Raw genomic sequence first — 17,327 nt, forward strand, 5'->3', positions numbered from 1 at the left:
TTCAGACCCCAGTTCTGCTATTTGCCAGGTGTGTAACCTTGAGCAATAACTTAACCTCTCTAAATGTCAGTCCATAGCTAAGCTGCCAGTAAATATGAAGTTCATTGCAATTTTTCTTCCTGACCTTGTCATTCAGAAACAAAATGATAGATTTGCATGGATGATGGATTTACCAACAGGTCAATTTTCACATCTGGAATCTACTTTAAACGTGCTCTACCTCATCAAAGTCTAAGGAAGTCAATCTCACTTGGAGGCACACTGCGGAGACAAGCAGGGCTTCTTCCTTGTCCCTCTGTCCTTTCAGACTTCTCCCCCTGTTGCTCTCTCTCTCTCTTCTTAAGCTTTCCAGCTCCACTACTGCTTTGGCTAATTTCTTTGGCATCCCCCTCGCGCATTCATTCAGCACCAGCTGAACTGATTTAGCGTTACCTGGTTATGCTTTCCTAATCTAATTCCACAAATATTTACTGAGTACCTAGGTGGTCCTTGAATCACCCTGAGCACCCAATTCCAGGATATGACTTCTCCAAAGGACAGATTTTGAATGTTTACATAATATGAGGGGGAAAAAAATAAAAGAAAACATTTAGTTTCTTTGGCAAGCTATCTGATAAAGTAGCTGAAACTCAAGAAGCCCTTTAGTTAGGAAGGAGAGATTGTGAACACAACAGGAAGAAGCCCCAGGCTGAGTGGCAAAGGTTGAGATTTTCTATCGTAAGCACACCTCTCCCAAACGCTTCCTCCCTGAAAGCTGCTGACGGAGCTTTGGCAAGGGCTCATCCTCCCGTTGGCTGATAAGCGAAGCCCTGTTTTATATTTAACTCGCTGCAGTGCAGGAGGGGTAGGGGTGGAGATGCGTCGTTTATAAGGCGAGCTGTGACAGTCTTCTCTCCAGCCCTCTTCCTCCCACTCGGCTCCTCTTACGGAGTCCTCATTCCACCCCCCTTGTTTCCGCATTCACCCTGAGTGGCTGGTGGGAACGTGAAAAGGGAGAGGAAAAGGCGCAAGAAGCCAGAGAGAGAGGTGTGGGAAAAGCGAAAACAGGCTGCCAAATCAGGGGATTCCTTCCAATTTAAAAAGGAAGTCTGCTGACGTTAGTTAGTTAAATTTAACATCTTTTTATGTGTAACACTTGACTTCGGAAGCAAAAATGAACTTTGCGGAGAGAGAGGGCTCTAAGAGATACTGCATTCAAACGAAACACGTGGCCATTCTCTGTGCGGTGGTGGTGGGTGTAGGATTAATAGTGGGACTTGCCGTGGGCTTGACCAGATCGTGTGACTGCGGCGGGGATGGTGGGCCGGGCACGGCGCCGGCTCCTTCCCACCTGCCGTCTTCCACGGCCAGCCCCTCAGGTCCTCCTGCCCAGGACCAGGACATCTGCCCGGCCAGTGAGGATGAGAGCGGACAGTGGAAAAACTTTCGACTGCCAGACTTCGTCAACCCGGTCCACTACGACCTGCACGTGAAGCCCCTGTTGGAGGAGGACACCTACACGGGCACCGTGAGCATCTCCATCAATCTGAGCGCGCCCACCCGGTACCTGTGGCTGCACCTCCGGGAGACCAGGATCACCCGGCTCCCCGAGCTGAAGAGGCCCTCGGGGAACCAGGTGCAAGTCCGGAGATGTTTCGAGTACAAAAAGCAGGAGTATGTGGTGGTTGAGGCGGAGGAAGAGCTTACCCCCAGCAGTGGAGATAGCCTCTATCTCCTGACCATGGAGTTCGCCGGCTGGCTGAACGGCTCCCTCGTGGGGTTTTACAGAACCACCTACACGGAGAACGGACAAGTCAAGTAAATATTAATTTTTGTTTTACCTCCCTTAAACTCACATATCTGCTTTCCGTTTCTTTTCTTTTTCTTTTCAGTCTCCACTTTTAATTATTATGTTGGTCTGATCTTGATCGGCTCTTGGTTTCAATTCTGGCTGTCCATCTGGGAAGCCAAAATTGTTGCCCTGTTGTATTTCCAAACCGTGTCACAAAACTTGAAAGTAGTGAACGAGCTTTGTGGAGTCAAAAGTCAATGTAAGTCTTTTATTCCATCAGGAGAAATAATAATATACTGCACCCTGTCTTGAGGATTTCCGTACATTATCTCAGGTGTGAAAACTGCCTTTGGTAAATTTCACTAGTGATATTCCCAGGCTATGTAGCAATATATATATATAGCAATGTATGTGAACTTTTAAAGTGGTATTACACTAAATTTACGTGAAACATCAGTAAATTTCCGTTATTATTTTGTCCATTTTTTTTTTTTTTGGTCCAATGTCTCTTTTTTGGAGAAGAGAGACATTGAAAAATCACATGTGATCCACAGAATTGTCTTTGTGTCTTCATCTGGAAAGGAAGACATGACTGTTTTTTTTTTGTCTCCTATGGCCAGAACCATGCTTTGCACGTAGGCTTTCAGGAAATACCCATTAAGTCCACACATCAGTGGCATAGATAAATTTTGGGGCTTGTTGCTCATCATGCAATATGCAAACGTAATGCTAAACCTTTTACAACATAAAAGATATATTAAATAGTTAAATACATACAAATATTTTTATACAAATATCTATCTAGGTAGATAGATATTTATTCTACTTACCCACCTATTTAGCCTTTGTATCTATCAGTGGCTACTACCAGAGCTATGTTAAAGGCATAAACTCTCTCATTGAACTCCAAAAATCTTCCTTCACACTGTAGATGTAGCCCTTGCATCAGGGAGAAAGGCTACATTACACCTTGCGTTGTCTCCGGACTGCTTTGCTGGCTTAGATTCTGAAGAGGTAGATGATTAAGAAAGCTTCGTGTCACAGTTTAAAGATGTGAGTCTTGGGCCAGTCCACCCACAAATATCCCTTTTTCCTGTTGTTTTAAGCATCTTATAGAGCAAGCAAAATTTTTGGTCAAAATTCTTTCTATTGTTTGTCCGACAGACCCATGGACTAAAACAAAACATTTAAATATTCCTATATTCCTGTGTGGTAAACTGATAAATCGAGTAGAAGTGATAGTTTGAAGAAAATATCTGGAGGGGTCATGCTTATATAGATCCTATATCTTAATATTGCTAGCAATAAAACACTCTTACCATTTACGTATTTTTTTATGTTCATAAAAATTACATCATTGAAAGCATAAAAGTTATCAAAAAGGATAATCAAAAGAATCTGTAAGTAATTTCACTGCCCAGTGGTAATCCCTGCTAGCATATTAATGTATATTCTAATGTTTTTCTAGGCAATCAAACCTTTAATTGCATTATATCTGTCTATCTATATGCCTTTTTTTCTTAATGTCATGGGAAGTTCCCCTTATTCTTACATGTTTTCAAGAATCTGTTTTTTGTTTTTTATTGAGACAGGGTCTTGCTATGTTGCCCAGGCTGGTCTTGAACTCCTGGGCTCAAGCAATCCTCCTGCCTCCACTTCTCAAAGTGCTGGGATTATAGGCATGAGCCACTGCACACAGCTAAGAATCTGATTTTAAAGAGGTGAAATATTCCATTGCTTGAATACATTGTAATTTTTTAAAACAAATTCTATTGTTGAGCATTTGAGTTGTTTCTAGAATTTTATTATTATAAACAAATCACCAAAGAACATAGTTCTAAATACCTCTTTGTGTGTGCATCTGTTTATTTCCTTAGGATATAGTCCTAAAAATAGAATTGCTGGGTCAAAATGTACAAATATACCAAGATATTGTAATAGTACTTTGTTTATTGATAACATAAATAATATACATTTATTGAAGAAAACTCAGAAAACAGAGAATAATTATAAGAAAAAATAAAGTCATCCATAAATTCTTTACCCAAGTATAGCCATTGTTAACATTTAGGCAGAGACTCTTTTAGTACTTTTCTGGACATAGATAGCTGTGGCATAATTATATTATACCTAGTATTGTGGAACATGCTTTTTCAATATAGCATCAATTACGGTCATTTGGTGTTCTTCCACAAATGATTTGATGGATACATTGTAGGCCATTGTATGAATACAATGTAGTTGATTCACTTTTCCATTAAATGTGGGTATTTAAGTTGCTCCTATTTTTTCACCTGTAAGGATCTAGAAGAAGGCACATACTTATATTGACTATCCTTGTAAATAACTATTTATGAATATTTTCTAATATTTCTTTAAGAAAATTCCTAGAAGATGGGCCAATACTACCTGTGTATAAACACGTGTATGTCTGCGTATATATGTGTACATGCATATACATATATAACATATATATGCATGAATATGTGTATGCATGTGTGTGTGTCTCCAAACTGACTTCCAAAAAATATGTCCCAAACTCCATTTCCACCAACAATGTATGAAAGCACCTATTTCTCTGAGCCTTATTAATAATACAATGATTTTTTAAAAGTGTTTGCCAATGGTCGAAGGAAGGGCAATATTCTGAAGAATATCCACCTTAAAAAGATTCTAAAAATTCATTAAAGTGAAAGTGAGTCAAGACTTTTTAAATATTATTGCTAAAACTTTAAAACTGCTTGTTAGATCGTAAAGACAAGAAAAATTTTATCTGAGTAAAACCATCAAAATATTTATAAAATAATGAAATAAAATTTTACACATATTAGGAAGGTCAAAAATGGGAACTACATAGTTTCCATTAATAAGTTTGTATTATGTACATTATAAGTCTAAAAAAGCATTATACACACAAATACTCTCACTCTTGGAGTTAATTTACAGTACCAGTTAATTTCACCATAAAATGTATACCAGAGAGCTGCCCTTCTGAAGCTCAGTTGACTTAACTTTTGATTAGAGAATGCGAAATGATGGCGAGACCGGTGAGGAAGGCTGATGCTCAGTTCAGCTCTCTCTGAGGATTGGTGTTCCCAAGTTTGTGTGTTTCATTGGGAGCAGTTGAAGCTCTCACATTACAAAAGATGCTGCCAGTTCTGTACTGCACACACATGGTTTTGGAACAGATCTGGCGTCAGCTCAATAACCTCATTTAGGCTAAATGGAATACTTTTTGTTTTCCTTGTCTGAAATATTTCAAGCATATGAGAAAAGTGCATCATGCTTTTTTTTTTTTCCAAGCCTGTGAGTAATATTTTGGCAATGCAGCCCCTAGGAGTTCTCATCCACAGGCTCCATATAAGGGCCGCCAGAGGGAGTTCACCAGGGGCAGTGCCTTTCTTTCATACTATAGAGTGAGTTTCATCATATGTGACGTTTGTATCATTTTAAACATCATCATAGTAATACATGTGAAGTACGGAGTCAAAAATTATATTTTCTGACCTTAACGTAAAATGTAACTCCAGGATTGAGTATTAGCAGTTAGGGATATTAATGTGGCAACCACAATGCAAACTAAACAGGATTGCACTCAGTAGTCACCAAAATTACTTAATTTCTGCAAATACAATCAGGACTTAGAGCTTCACAAACTTCACAGCTACCCAAGATGCTTTCTTTCAAGATTGAGACATGGGGAAGAAAGGGGGTACAATTTAGAATTCCACATTGTCTTTCTGGGAACAGAGTTGTAGTGGGGCGTGGGAGGAGAAAGTCTGAGAAACATCCAGTCGCTTTTCCTTTATTGATCTACCTCTTCCTACTCTCTAGTCTATTCTTTAGGGTCTGAGGAAATTCACTTGGAAGGATTGGAACCTTTGGAATGTTCCTCTGACCACACCCTCCTTCTTCCCATTTTCTCACCGTGTTATGTAGGATTTCTAGCTGTTCCCTTCCCTAAAAGAGTTTCCCTCCACTCAAACTCCAAAGTATATATTTTCTTCTCTCCAAGATTTGGCTTTTCCTTGTCAGCATTTGAATTATGCTTACTTAGCATTTCCCAAAGTATGGACTGCAGAATTCTAGTTGCATGGGGATCTCAGTGGATATTACCAGAAAAATAGCAGGGGAGAGATTCTGTGGCTAAATCAGTTTGTGCAATAATACTAAATACACAATGATCTGTTTTGGATTTTGTTTTTTAATTATGGAACTTTTCAGAGACTTTTTTTTTTTTTTTTTTTTTTTTTAAAGAGATGAGGTCCAGGCTGGAGTAGAACTTCTGGCTCGAACCCATGAGTTCATGAGTTCAGGTGATCCTCCCACCTCACCTTTCTGAGTAGCTGGGATTATAGGGTTTTCAGAGACTTTTATGTGATAACGTCCTCTATGTAGTTTCCCAACTATCTCTGGCTATGGATTCTTCTGTGGGGTTCTTAAGAGTAGGGATATATGTCTCTCATTTACTGTTTGGCACACAGTGAACACTCAAATATTGTTAAATGGAATATATGGACATATTATCATATAAGCTCTCACATGACTAGTGTCCTCTGGCAAATGCTGGGACACATTGCATTACCACAGCTCCTTTCCCATAAACGAGCCTAACTTCCACCAAGAACATCTCTACATTCCCACTTAGGTGAAAATTTTCCCTTGGTTCCTTTTCTCCCTACCCTGTGGAAAGGAAGAGTGTGTGTGTGTGTATTTGAACTTAGGAATGCAAATTCCATAGTTTAAAGGCAGAGAAACAGTGGAATTGACAGGAAGTACAACCGGAATTTCAAAGAGATCATTTCTAGTTTGGGCTTCCAAGGTGTTCTTCGTAGCACTAATAGGATTTAAGCTGAATTTTGATGTTATGGTGGGAATTGAGCAGCAGAGACCAGTGAGAAAGTAAAAGCAGGCATAAAGGAAAGGCACCAAGTCAGAAAAGCATAGTGGGGACAAGAAAATTAGTTTGTAGGGGAAGTTTATATGAAGAGACTAGCTAGATATCACTGAGGAAAACCCATATGAAGGAAAAGGAAAAATAGCCATCATAGGCATTATGAAGGAGAAATTACCTGGTGACTTTTTGGATATGGATGGTGAAAGAAAGAGTTAACTCAACTATACACTTGGATATATGAAAGATATTGGAGCAATCCAGGAAAGAGAAGATAAGAATCAGATAGGAAAAGTGATTTCAGGATAGAGAAGAGAGTGCACAATGGAGAAAATAGTTTGGAGGTAAAGTAGTCAAGATTTGCAGATTGATTGACTACGAGGAAGGGTGAGTTAAAGTTATGGGTCTAGGATACCCCAGCTAGCCTTCACCTCAGTTGATATTGGAAATAGGTGGGAAATAGCCACGTTAGAAGGGAAGGTTGTAAGTTCAGTGTCAGATGTGTTGATGGCTTGTCAGACATCTAGGAAGAGATGACTAGTAAGCACTTGCCTATGTAAGTCTGAAGCGCAAGGTTAGAGCTTGTAATAAAGATTTAGGAGTTGAGTGGAAACATCGGTGAGATAATTATCATTAAGTGTGTGTGTGTGTGTGTGTGTGTGTGTGTGTGTGTGTAATGTATTCTTACGTGCACGGATGTGTATGTATACTCAAGCACATGTAGTTTTGACCTTGAAATTTTTATTGTATGTCAGTTTGTTGATTATATTCTTAGATTGGTATGCTGAGCTATTATCCCATTATCAATAAGAATGTTAATAAGGAATAGATTTTTGGTTGGGCAAGGTGGCTCATGCCTGTAACCCCAGCCCTTTGGGAGGCTGAGGTGGGCGGATCACCTGAGGTCAGGAGTTCGAGATCAGCCTGGCTAACATGGAGAAACCCCGTCTCTACTTAAAATACAAAAATTAGTAGGGGGTAATGGCACACGCCTGTAATCCTAGCTACTCTGGAGGCTGAGGTAGAAGAATTGCTTGAACCCAGGAGGCGGAGGTTGCAGTGAGTCAAGATTGCACCACTGCACGCTAGCCTGGGTGACAGAGTGAGACTCCATCTCAAACGAACAAACAAACAAACAAAGAATATATTTTCTTTTTGGTCTTGTTTACTTGTTGCAGGAGGCTAAGTAAATTTATTTTATTTTGGAAGCAAAAAAACAAAAAGAAATTTTACTTGACCTTGAATATCTTCTATATAGAAAAAAAGCAACTGGAAAATAAAGTTAAATAACTAACTGGATAATTCAAACCACCATAAAAATACACAGAAGTCTGAACAATCTAGAGGGGTTGTTTTTCACCAATCTGCTCCTGTACGTAATTCTGGAACCCTTTATTTAGTATATATAGACTTCTAGCAATTGTGACTACCTGTTCTGAATCAGAAGCTCTGTGTTTAAGGATTTCACCCAAAACTTGCTGTTTATTTTGCTGGTTCAACTATAAAATTGCTCAACACAGCTGGAGAGTCTTCCCTGGAAGCAGCATACCAGATGATTTATGAGATAATTAGGTACCTTTCTTGGTTTTTGTTTTTAGAGTCTATTCAGAGTGATTCAAGCCACAGTTTGTGCTATCGTCCCTTCTCCCTCAGTTTTCTCTAAAGTCACCTTGATCTGATCCACTCAGAGATGCCAGAGAAATGCTCTTCCCTTTTGGAAATGACTAAATTGCATAGACTATCATTTTATTGTTCTAGGTCTAGTAAGTGACCTATTAATGTGGCATAGGGGGCCCTTGTGGGAAGGTGGTTTACTCCAACACATTTGCCTGGCGTGATAATCATTCAGGACATACCCACAAGTCACTCCTGAACATATTGTGCTATTAGTCAGCCTTTTTCTCTTAATTTGCAACACAAGTCATCTGATTTTAATCACTGAATACAACCTTCCCAAATAAGTTGTGATCTAGAATTGTTTTGTATTGTTATCTCTTATTCCTTGTTTTCAACTTTGCATACACTTAGAAAAGTTTAGGGCCGACTGATGGAATTTAGGATATATAAAAAGGAGCTTTTGAGTTATTCTGAAGTTCATGAGAAAAAGAACAGGTTACCATTTTAAAAATGCTTGTATTGCATATAGTGTATATACACCAAGTAATTTTGTTCCAGTATATATTGCAGTCAAATGAAAGAATTTGAAATATTTCAGATTGTGAAAGTGCTAGGTCATAGTCAGCATTCTACATTTATAAGATGTAGATTCTTACATTCTAGATTTGTGAGATGTAGAATGAGGTATATCCTAACCGCATTATGTAAATTTTAAGGGAGTTTCAAATGTATTACTACATGTAATCTACCCCTTCTCACTTCCCCATAATGCTGTGAAGAGGCCATACATGCTCTGGTGACCAGGTTTTACAGATGAGGACACTAAAAGTCTGGGGTTTTGTGACTTGGTCAAGATCCCACTTAAGTAGCTGAAGTGGATTAGAATGTAAGAATGTTTGCTCTTAGAAAAGGGTTTTCCCCATAAAATCATATTGGCTCTGAACTTTAAAAAAGAAAAAGAAAATAAACATTATATAGCTCTTCTGGTTGATGAATGTCACTGTATCTATATCTGGGTCACTGTGATTGAGTTAGACTTGCTGAGATTGACATTTGCTGAGACGACCACTGAGCTGGACCAAACACACTCCACAGAGAAATCTCCCACACTGTTCTGTTCCATGTCCGTTGGCAAGCTCAGGAATACGCTAGTTTAGAAAGGTAGTTTTTGCTTACAATCAAGCAGAATGTCTTTTAAAGAGAGAAGGTAAGAAAAGGATTGAAAATTATTTTCTTTCCTGGATTCTTAGGAATATATATATATGTGTGTTTGTGTGTGTGTGTGTGTGTGTGTGTATTCATATTCTAGCATCCAGCCAAGAGTAAAATAGAGTATTTGAAAACATACCCCATGGCTATAGCTTAGGAAAGTGTAATTCCACTCCCTCTTTCCTCTCACCTCCCACACATGAAGATGTGTGTGGTGCGCGCATGCACGCGTGCACACTCACACACATTCATTTTCTCAAATTAGCTGGCCTATTTCTGAGGTGTGACTCAGCGGAGACATTCTTGCAAGGAGTGACTTTTCCTTTTCCTCTGCCTCTGGAAGACATCAGAAGCCAGAAGAATTCAGAAGAAAAAGGCAGCTAACTAAACATGGGGTTGGAGCTTGGTGGATCTTACTATAAAACTTTCATACTCTGGGAAAGTGTACAGGCTTTTTTAGAGTCTGATATATTTGCAATTAACTACAATCTGCAAGGTGTTTAGAAACTTCAATTGACTAAACTGTTAATGTCACAAAACTAATCAATGATTATTCTTTTGCAGAATGAATTCTTAACTGAGGCTTTTCTTGGGTAACTTTATTGTGACATAATTTCAAACTCATAGGAAAAGTTATAAGAATGGTACTAGGAATTCCTAGAAATACTTAACCTAGATTCACCAGTTGTTGACATTTTAGCCCGTAACCCTTCCCCTTCCTTTCCAGAGCACATGGAAACATCCTCTCCCTTTATCCCTTAACATTAGAGCATATTTCTTAAGTACAGGGGCATTCTCTAAAATAAGCATGAAATTTAACATTGATACAATTATCTAATTCACAGTCTGTAATGAAATTTTATCAACTAACCTAATGATGTCTTTTTAAATGATTTTTTTCCCAGTCCAGTACCCAGTCTGGAATGGTGCATTGCATTTAGTGTCATGCCCTTTTAGACTCCTTTAAACTTTAAACGAAAAGAAGTCCCTTAGTCCTCCTTTGTTTTTCTAAAGTTAATATCTTTGAAGAATACAGGCCAGCTATTTTGTGAATGTCCCTCAGTTTTAGCTTGTCTGATTTTCCTCATGGTTTAAAAATACAAGTTAAACTTTTTATTTTTTATTTTTCTTTGTCAGGACTATCACAGAAGTGATGTGTCTCTCTGAGGAAATCGCATTAGAGACACACTGTGCTTGTTTGAACTCTTATTAGTGATGCTTCCTTTGTAGCTTGCTTAAGGTAGTGTCCAACAAACGGCTCCATTGTAAAGTTAAAATGTTTCTCTTTAGGTAACTTTCAGGGTGTTTTTTTGAAACCTTGCAAATATCCCTTCCTCCCCAAACTTTCACCCCCTTGTTTTGGCACCCACTGATGATTTTTTAAAATCAATTTTCCTTCAAATATTATTAGTAGACAATCTACTGGAAGGAAGAAATTTCCCTTGTCACCCATTTATTTATTCATTTTAAAAAATCAGAGTAAAAAGTCAGAGATTGTTAATTTATTCAATGAGTTATAATCCCATTGTTTATTTTGATGTTCCAACACTCCCATATTTGGCCAAAGGCAGTCAAATCCTTGACTGTAATAAATCCTTGAATCAAAATAAAATGCATGCTCTTCTCACGATCTCTGATATTTTCCTGATCTGGACTCTGCTGACTTCATGTCCAACTTATCTCTGGCTCCAGTCCATCTGGATCAGTGTTCTTTAGCCACACTGGACACCTTTCAATTCTTTAACCACATCAGGTTCTTTTTCATCTTAGGGACTTTGCACTAATGGTTCCTTCTACTTGAACATATTTCCCCGAACCTCCACTTGCCTGGCTTTTTCTATTATTTAGATCTTGACAAACCAAGAGATTGTGACTACTCTACCTAATGTTGCTTACCACTTTTCCTAGTCATTCTGTCTCTTCCAGTGTTTTATTTTCTATATAGCTATCATCACTCTCCTAAATTATTTATTTATTTGTGTATCTCTTGTCTAACACCCTGTAAGCCATCTGGAATCTTATCTATACATGTAACCGCCCAGTCGGTTCACTGTGCCCGCTGCCTAGACAGAGCCGATTTATCAAGATTGGGGGAATTGAAACGGAGAAAGAGTAATTCATACAGAGCCGGCTGTGCAGGACACCGGAATTTTAATGTTACTCAACTTTGTCTCACTGAGCATTTGGGGATCAGAGTTTTTAAGATAATTTGGCGGGTAGGGGCTTGGGAAGTGGGGAGTGCTGATTGGTCAAGTTGGAGATGGAATCATAGAGGGTCGAAAGTGAGTTTTTCTTGCTGTTTTCTGTTCCTGGGTGGGATGGCAGAACTGGCTGAGCCAGATTACTGGTCTGGGTGGTGTCAGCTGATCTATCAAGGACAGAGTCTGCAAAATATCTCAAGCACTAATCTTAGGTTTTACAGTAGTAATGTTATCCCCATGAGGAATTTGAGGAGGTTGAGACTCTTGCAGCCAGAGGCTGCATGACCCCTAAACTGTAATTTCTAATCTTGTAGCTAATCTGTTAGTCCTGCAAAGGCAGACTGGTCCCCAGGGAAGAAGGAGGTCTTTTCAGGAAAGGGCTATTATCAATTTGGTTTCAGAGTCAAACCATGAACCGAATTCCTTCCCAAAATTAGTTCAGCCTGTGCTCAGGAATGAACAAATACAGCTTAAAGGTTAAAAGCAAGATGGAGTCGGTTAGGGCTGACGTTTTTCACTGTCATAATTTCCTCTGTTATAATTTTGCAAAGGCGGTTTCATACAGCAGCCAGAAAAATGTCTGCAAATGTGTGCATGCATGCACAGGTGCTTGTGTGTGCATGTGTGTGTGTGTGGAAGGGACTCAATTAATATTTCTTGGGTGAATGGATAATGTAATAATTTAGCCTGATATTCTTTATGGTATTCTTTCTTAGTTTTGAGAATCCTGAATGACAACATTTTTCCGTATACATATTATTAATGAATAGAAATGACCATTTCTTTACTTTTATACTTTTTACTTTGCTTGATTTTCTAATAAGCAAATATACAGTATTCTCTTACTGTAATATATTTACAAGTAAGAAGTATATGCTTATTGATTTTTTGAGCAATTACTCAGAAAATAATATTTTCACCTTGAAATTATGAAAATAGTAAACATTAACATTTTAGTTTACACAAGCATATGCCTAGTTAGAGCCATAAAAATAAATGCTGCTGTCTCTTTTTAAGAGTGAGTTTTAATCTGGGACAAAGGTTACTTCACCTAGGAGATTACTCAGCACTGCCTTTACATGGAAATGAAACTGGGGGTTTTGTCCCTGGTGTAATATAAATAACAAAGAATGTGCCATTAGGGGCAGGGACTGGGGACTCTGTAATAAACTCCACTCTGTGACAGAAGACAGCTGTTCATTTCCCATAAGGGTAGTTAGACAAAAGCTTTTAAGTTTGGCTTTCTGTTTATCTACTTGTTGCTCAATGGGTTTGGAGTGGAGAGAGTACTGGCTCATAATTGGATTTATTTTTGCTCCTCCACAGATTTTTAGTTATGGCACCAAAATAGCTGTTAGGTTGATGCAGAAGTAACTGTGGTTTTTGACAAATAAATATGTGAATGAAATATCTGAAGCAATCTGTCTCAGAATTTTTTTAAAATTTGTTAACCTAAAAATTCCAGGAAAACTTTTGACAAGTATTTGATAGTCTTCTAGATGGAACCTCATTTTTGGAAATGTAATAGTTATAATTGCATAGCTGATTTTTTTTTTCCCCTAGGAATAGAGACATAGGGGTTGTCAGAAGAAGCAGCATACATTTTGTTTGTGTGTTTCTTTCTAAGGAGCATAGCGGCCACCGATCATGAACCCACAGATGCCAGGAAATCCTTTCCTTGTTTTGATGAGCCCAACAAAAAGGCAACTTATACAATATCTATCACCCATCCCAAAGAATATGAAGCACTGTCAAATATGCCAGTGGCGGTAAGTATTTTTTAAATGTTTTGTTTATGCAGAGAGTCTATTGACAACATTAGGCCAATTACCTGATTTTCTGTGAAAGACAACCCATTGAATTCTAAAACTAAATGTGCACTAATAGTTTATTTAGCCGAGTGAAATACATTTTGGCAATCTTTTTCTTTGAGTCCTAGAAGTCTGTAAGATATCACAGTCCGGCAAGAAGGGCACACTGGTGTTTCTATGCAAGAGACAATGCCGCAGACACGTACATCTGCTTGGGCTCTGCTTAGCTACCAGCATCCCTGAGTCGTGACAAATTGCAGTAATGGCAAGCTAATGGAGTTACAGACTTGAAAATATTTGAGGGCTACTCACTATTTAGTTTTCAGGTGAATATAAACCCAGTTTTTGTTTTTGTTAAAAAAAAAAAAAGATAAAGCTACTATAAAAAAAAATCATCACTTAAACACTGGGTTGTAGAAGCAAACCAGGGAACACTTTGCCCATAGACTCTTTTGGTGAATGGGAAGTGCTTGTTAAATGTCTGGAGAAAAAAAACAGGCTATAAAAAAGGATGAGTTCATGTCCTTTGCAAGGACATGGATGAAACTGGAAACCATCATTCTCAGCAAACTAACGCAGGAACAGAAAACCAAACACCGCATGGTCTCACTCATAAGTGGGAGTTGAACAATAAGAACACATGGACACAGACACCAAGTCCTGTCAAGGGGTCGGGGGCTAGGGGAGCGATAGCACTGGGAGAAATACCTAATGTAGGTGATGGGTTGATGGATGCAGCAAACCACCATGGCACATGTATACCTATGTAACAAACCTACACGTTCTGCACATATATCCCAGAACTTAAAGTATAATAAATAAATAAATAAATAAATAAATAAATAAATAAAATTTAAAAAAGAAAAAAGAGAAAAAATTTTTAAAAGGCTGATAATTTCTGCCTGTATAAATTATTCATTCACATAAAACACTTTTCTCCGTTATTGCATCTATCCCCATATGGATAATGTTGTTACCTAGAGTTTCATTACCTCAAAGTTGAGGTTTACATACTTTATACATTTGACATGTGAAAGGGTCAGGCTCATCTTTAGGTACAATAATCAGAAGGACACTGGCCCCAAATTATGTCTCCCATCTTTCTGATCCACTATTTTAAATATTATCTTAAAATTCATCTTTTTAAATGATAAAATATTCCTTGAGAAAGCAACAACAAAATGAAGCAAATAAACACTTAAGAGGATTAAAATGTACTCTTAGCAGCCATCCGTGCCTCAGTGAGAATTAATTACCAATTTCTTTTCTTCTAAGGTTTGATTGGAGAAGAAAGAGGAAAGGATAAACTGAAAGTATGACACACCAATCTAGATGAAGTTGGGGGGGAAAACGGCAAATTCACCAACTTCTGCTTAAGATCTTCCCTTATGGCCTTTACACTGTGCAGAGTTACACTTTACCTTCTACTAGATCCAAATAGTAGTCCTGGAAGTAGGAGAATATCTGGGTTCTTAGGAGATCAAAACTATACTACTACGTTTTTATAGTAATGTAGCCTGGAGCCCCACCACGATTATACAAGGGCATGCACACACATGCTTGAAGTGTCAGCGGCACCCATTCTAGTCCAGCCTCCCTCACTTAATCTTTTTTAAACCATCCCAAATAGAGTGGCTGCAGGAGATGTGGAAATGTTTAATAATGGAAGCAGGAGTTGGGCAAGTATTCATGGTTGAAGTGTTAGGATTGGTGATCGACAGTGAGGACAGCAGAGCTGGCATGGACACAGCAAGCCAGATAGGTCAATAGTTGTGTCAAGCAATAGAATCCTTCGCTCTGTCCATGGAGACCGAGGCACTGACTTCGGTGACCATACCTTTGGTCTTTGAAGTAGACAACCAAAGATGGAAAAGAGAAGCCAATGTTCCACTACAGTGGGTACAGCAATTGCCCTCCTGCACAGTCGAATCAGCAAATACCTGAGCACGAGCCTGTTTTTCATTAGGAGATTGCAGTACTCTCAAATATTATGGTCAGCATGGTGTGTTTAGTGTAGACAGACAAACTCCTATTCAACTGATAGTCCAGTCAACATTTTATTTCTCCCTGAAAAACCTAATACAGTGTGTAATTCAGCCAGTCTTTAACAGTTCTAAAAACGAAGTAAATTTTCCTATAGTCTTTTCCACATCACCACAAACAATTAGACAGACCGCTAAGCTTTGACAAAGGACTTCTGACTAGAAAGCAAGGTTTGGGTTAATCGTCTGTTTGTCTTGTATATATATGATTGATATTTTGATAGCTAAAAGTTTATCTTTTCTTTTCAATAGAAAGAAGAGTCAGTGGATGATAAATGGACTCGAACAACTTTTGAGAAGTCTGTCCCTATGAGCACGTACCTGGTGTGCTTTGCTGTACATCAATTTCACTCTGTAAAGAGAATATCAAATAGTGGAAAACCTGTGAGTCTCATTATATTTTAAACATTTACCACGTATGCATTTGTAATTAATTTTCTACCTTTTTTGAGTAGTTTTTTTTTTTTTTTTCAAACAACATGCCAGAAAATTAGTCCCCAGGGTCTGAGAACTTGATAATACATAGAACAATATAGAAAAATGTAGGCTGAAAGGACACAGGTAAAAAATAAACCAACACAACTGACACAGGTATGTATGGCCTTAATTATTTCAAGGGAACATTTGCTATAAGTCAAAAACTAGCTCCTAAGTATACCAGCACAAATATGTTAACATGTTTGGGTATGCCTAATGTAAAAAAATGGTTGGGTATATGTGTAGCTCTCTCAGATATAGACTAGAGAGAGAGGAGGAAACCTGAGGTAAAGGAATATGCTTCGAATGACGAGGCACTGAGAAGTTTATGGCTCCATTCCTATATGTAATCAAAATGGGTAGCAGCAAAGTATCCAAAAGCATTTTTTAAAAGTATGATAAAATATAAATAAGCTTTTTAAAAAAATATCAAGACGACTAGTTCAATAGTTTTCTCTTTTTTTTTTGAGATGAAGTCTCGCACTGTCATCCAGGCTGGAGTGCAGTGACACGATCTCAGCTGACTGCAACCTCCACCTCCCGGGTTCAAGCGATTCTCTTGCCTCAGCCTCCTGAGTAGCTGGGACTATAGGCGCCCGCCACCACGCCTGGCTAATTTTTATATTTTTAGTAGAGACGGGGTTTCACCATATTGGTCAGCTTTGTCTCGAACTCCTGACCTCAGGTGATCCACCGGCCTTGGCCCCCTAAAGTGCTGAGATTACAGGCATGAGCCACCGCGACCGGCCTAATCGTTTTCTTTTGAAGAACGACATACTTTTACCTAATTAACTTTTTTCATTTTGGAGGCCCCCATTTTGCTTCTGTCCTGAACATATGTTTAGGTTGTCTATTAAGCCAGTTCTAGTTAATCCACCTCTGCACCATATATTTTAAATATATAAAGCCTCACCATCTTTGCAATATAATTTTATAAGGAGGAAATCATCACCCCCATTTTAGAGATGAGAAAAATTGAAGTTTAATGAATTTAGGTTATTTATTCAAGATGACCCAGCTGGCAGGTGGTAGAGACTTAAATTCCAAGCTCCTTCCAAATACTGTATCTTGCTTAGCCTTCTGAAGTGTGATATTCTGAAAATACCTCTTCATCAGTCATTGGAGGAGAGAGGATGGGTTCCTCTATTTCCTGTGAAATTAACAAAGGGAAAATTTGCCTTTGCTTTGGTGTAGTAGGAGTTGATATTTAGATGTCCTCAACCTGGGTTGCCAGCATGCTGCCTATACTGTATCGAAATTATAGCGAGTGGGGGATGTCCACAGACCTTTTCAAAGGGGCTGCAT

At 38.5% G+C, this 17,327-nt stretch overlaps 1 protein-coding gene across 1 annotated transcript in view; it reads left to right on the top strand.

Moving 5' to 3' along the window:
* The first annotated feature begins 811 nt into the window (after window positions 1-811).
* ENPEP (glutamyl aminopeptidase) overlaps window positions 812-17,327 on the top strand; it is an 83,651-nt gene continuing 67,135 nt past the window's right edge. The window contains exons 1-3 of the mRNA XM_025385114.1: window positions 812-1,797; window positions 13,320-13,461; window positions 15,798-15,929. Coding sequence (XP_025240899.1) covers window positions 1,154-1,797; window positions 13,320-13,461; window positions 15,798-15,929 — 918 coding nt within the window. The 5' untranslated portion in view covers window positions 812-1,153. The remainder of the gene's footprint in view (window positions 1,798-13,319; window positions 13,462-15,797; window positions 15,930-17,327) is intronic.

The sequence above is a fragment of the Theropithecus gelada genome, chromosome 5 (assembly GCF_003255815.1).
Source record: "Theropithecus gelada isolate Dixy chromosome 5, Tgel_1.0, whole genome shotgun sequence".
Classification (NCBI taxonomy): domain Eukaryota; kingdom Metazoa; phylum Chordata; class Mammalia; order Primates; family Cercopithecidae; genus Theropithecus; species Theropithecus gelada.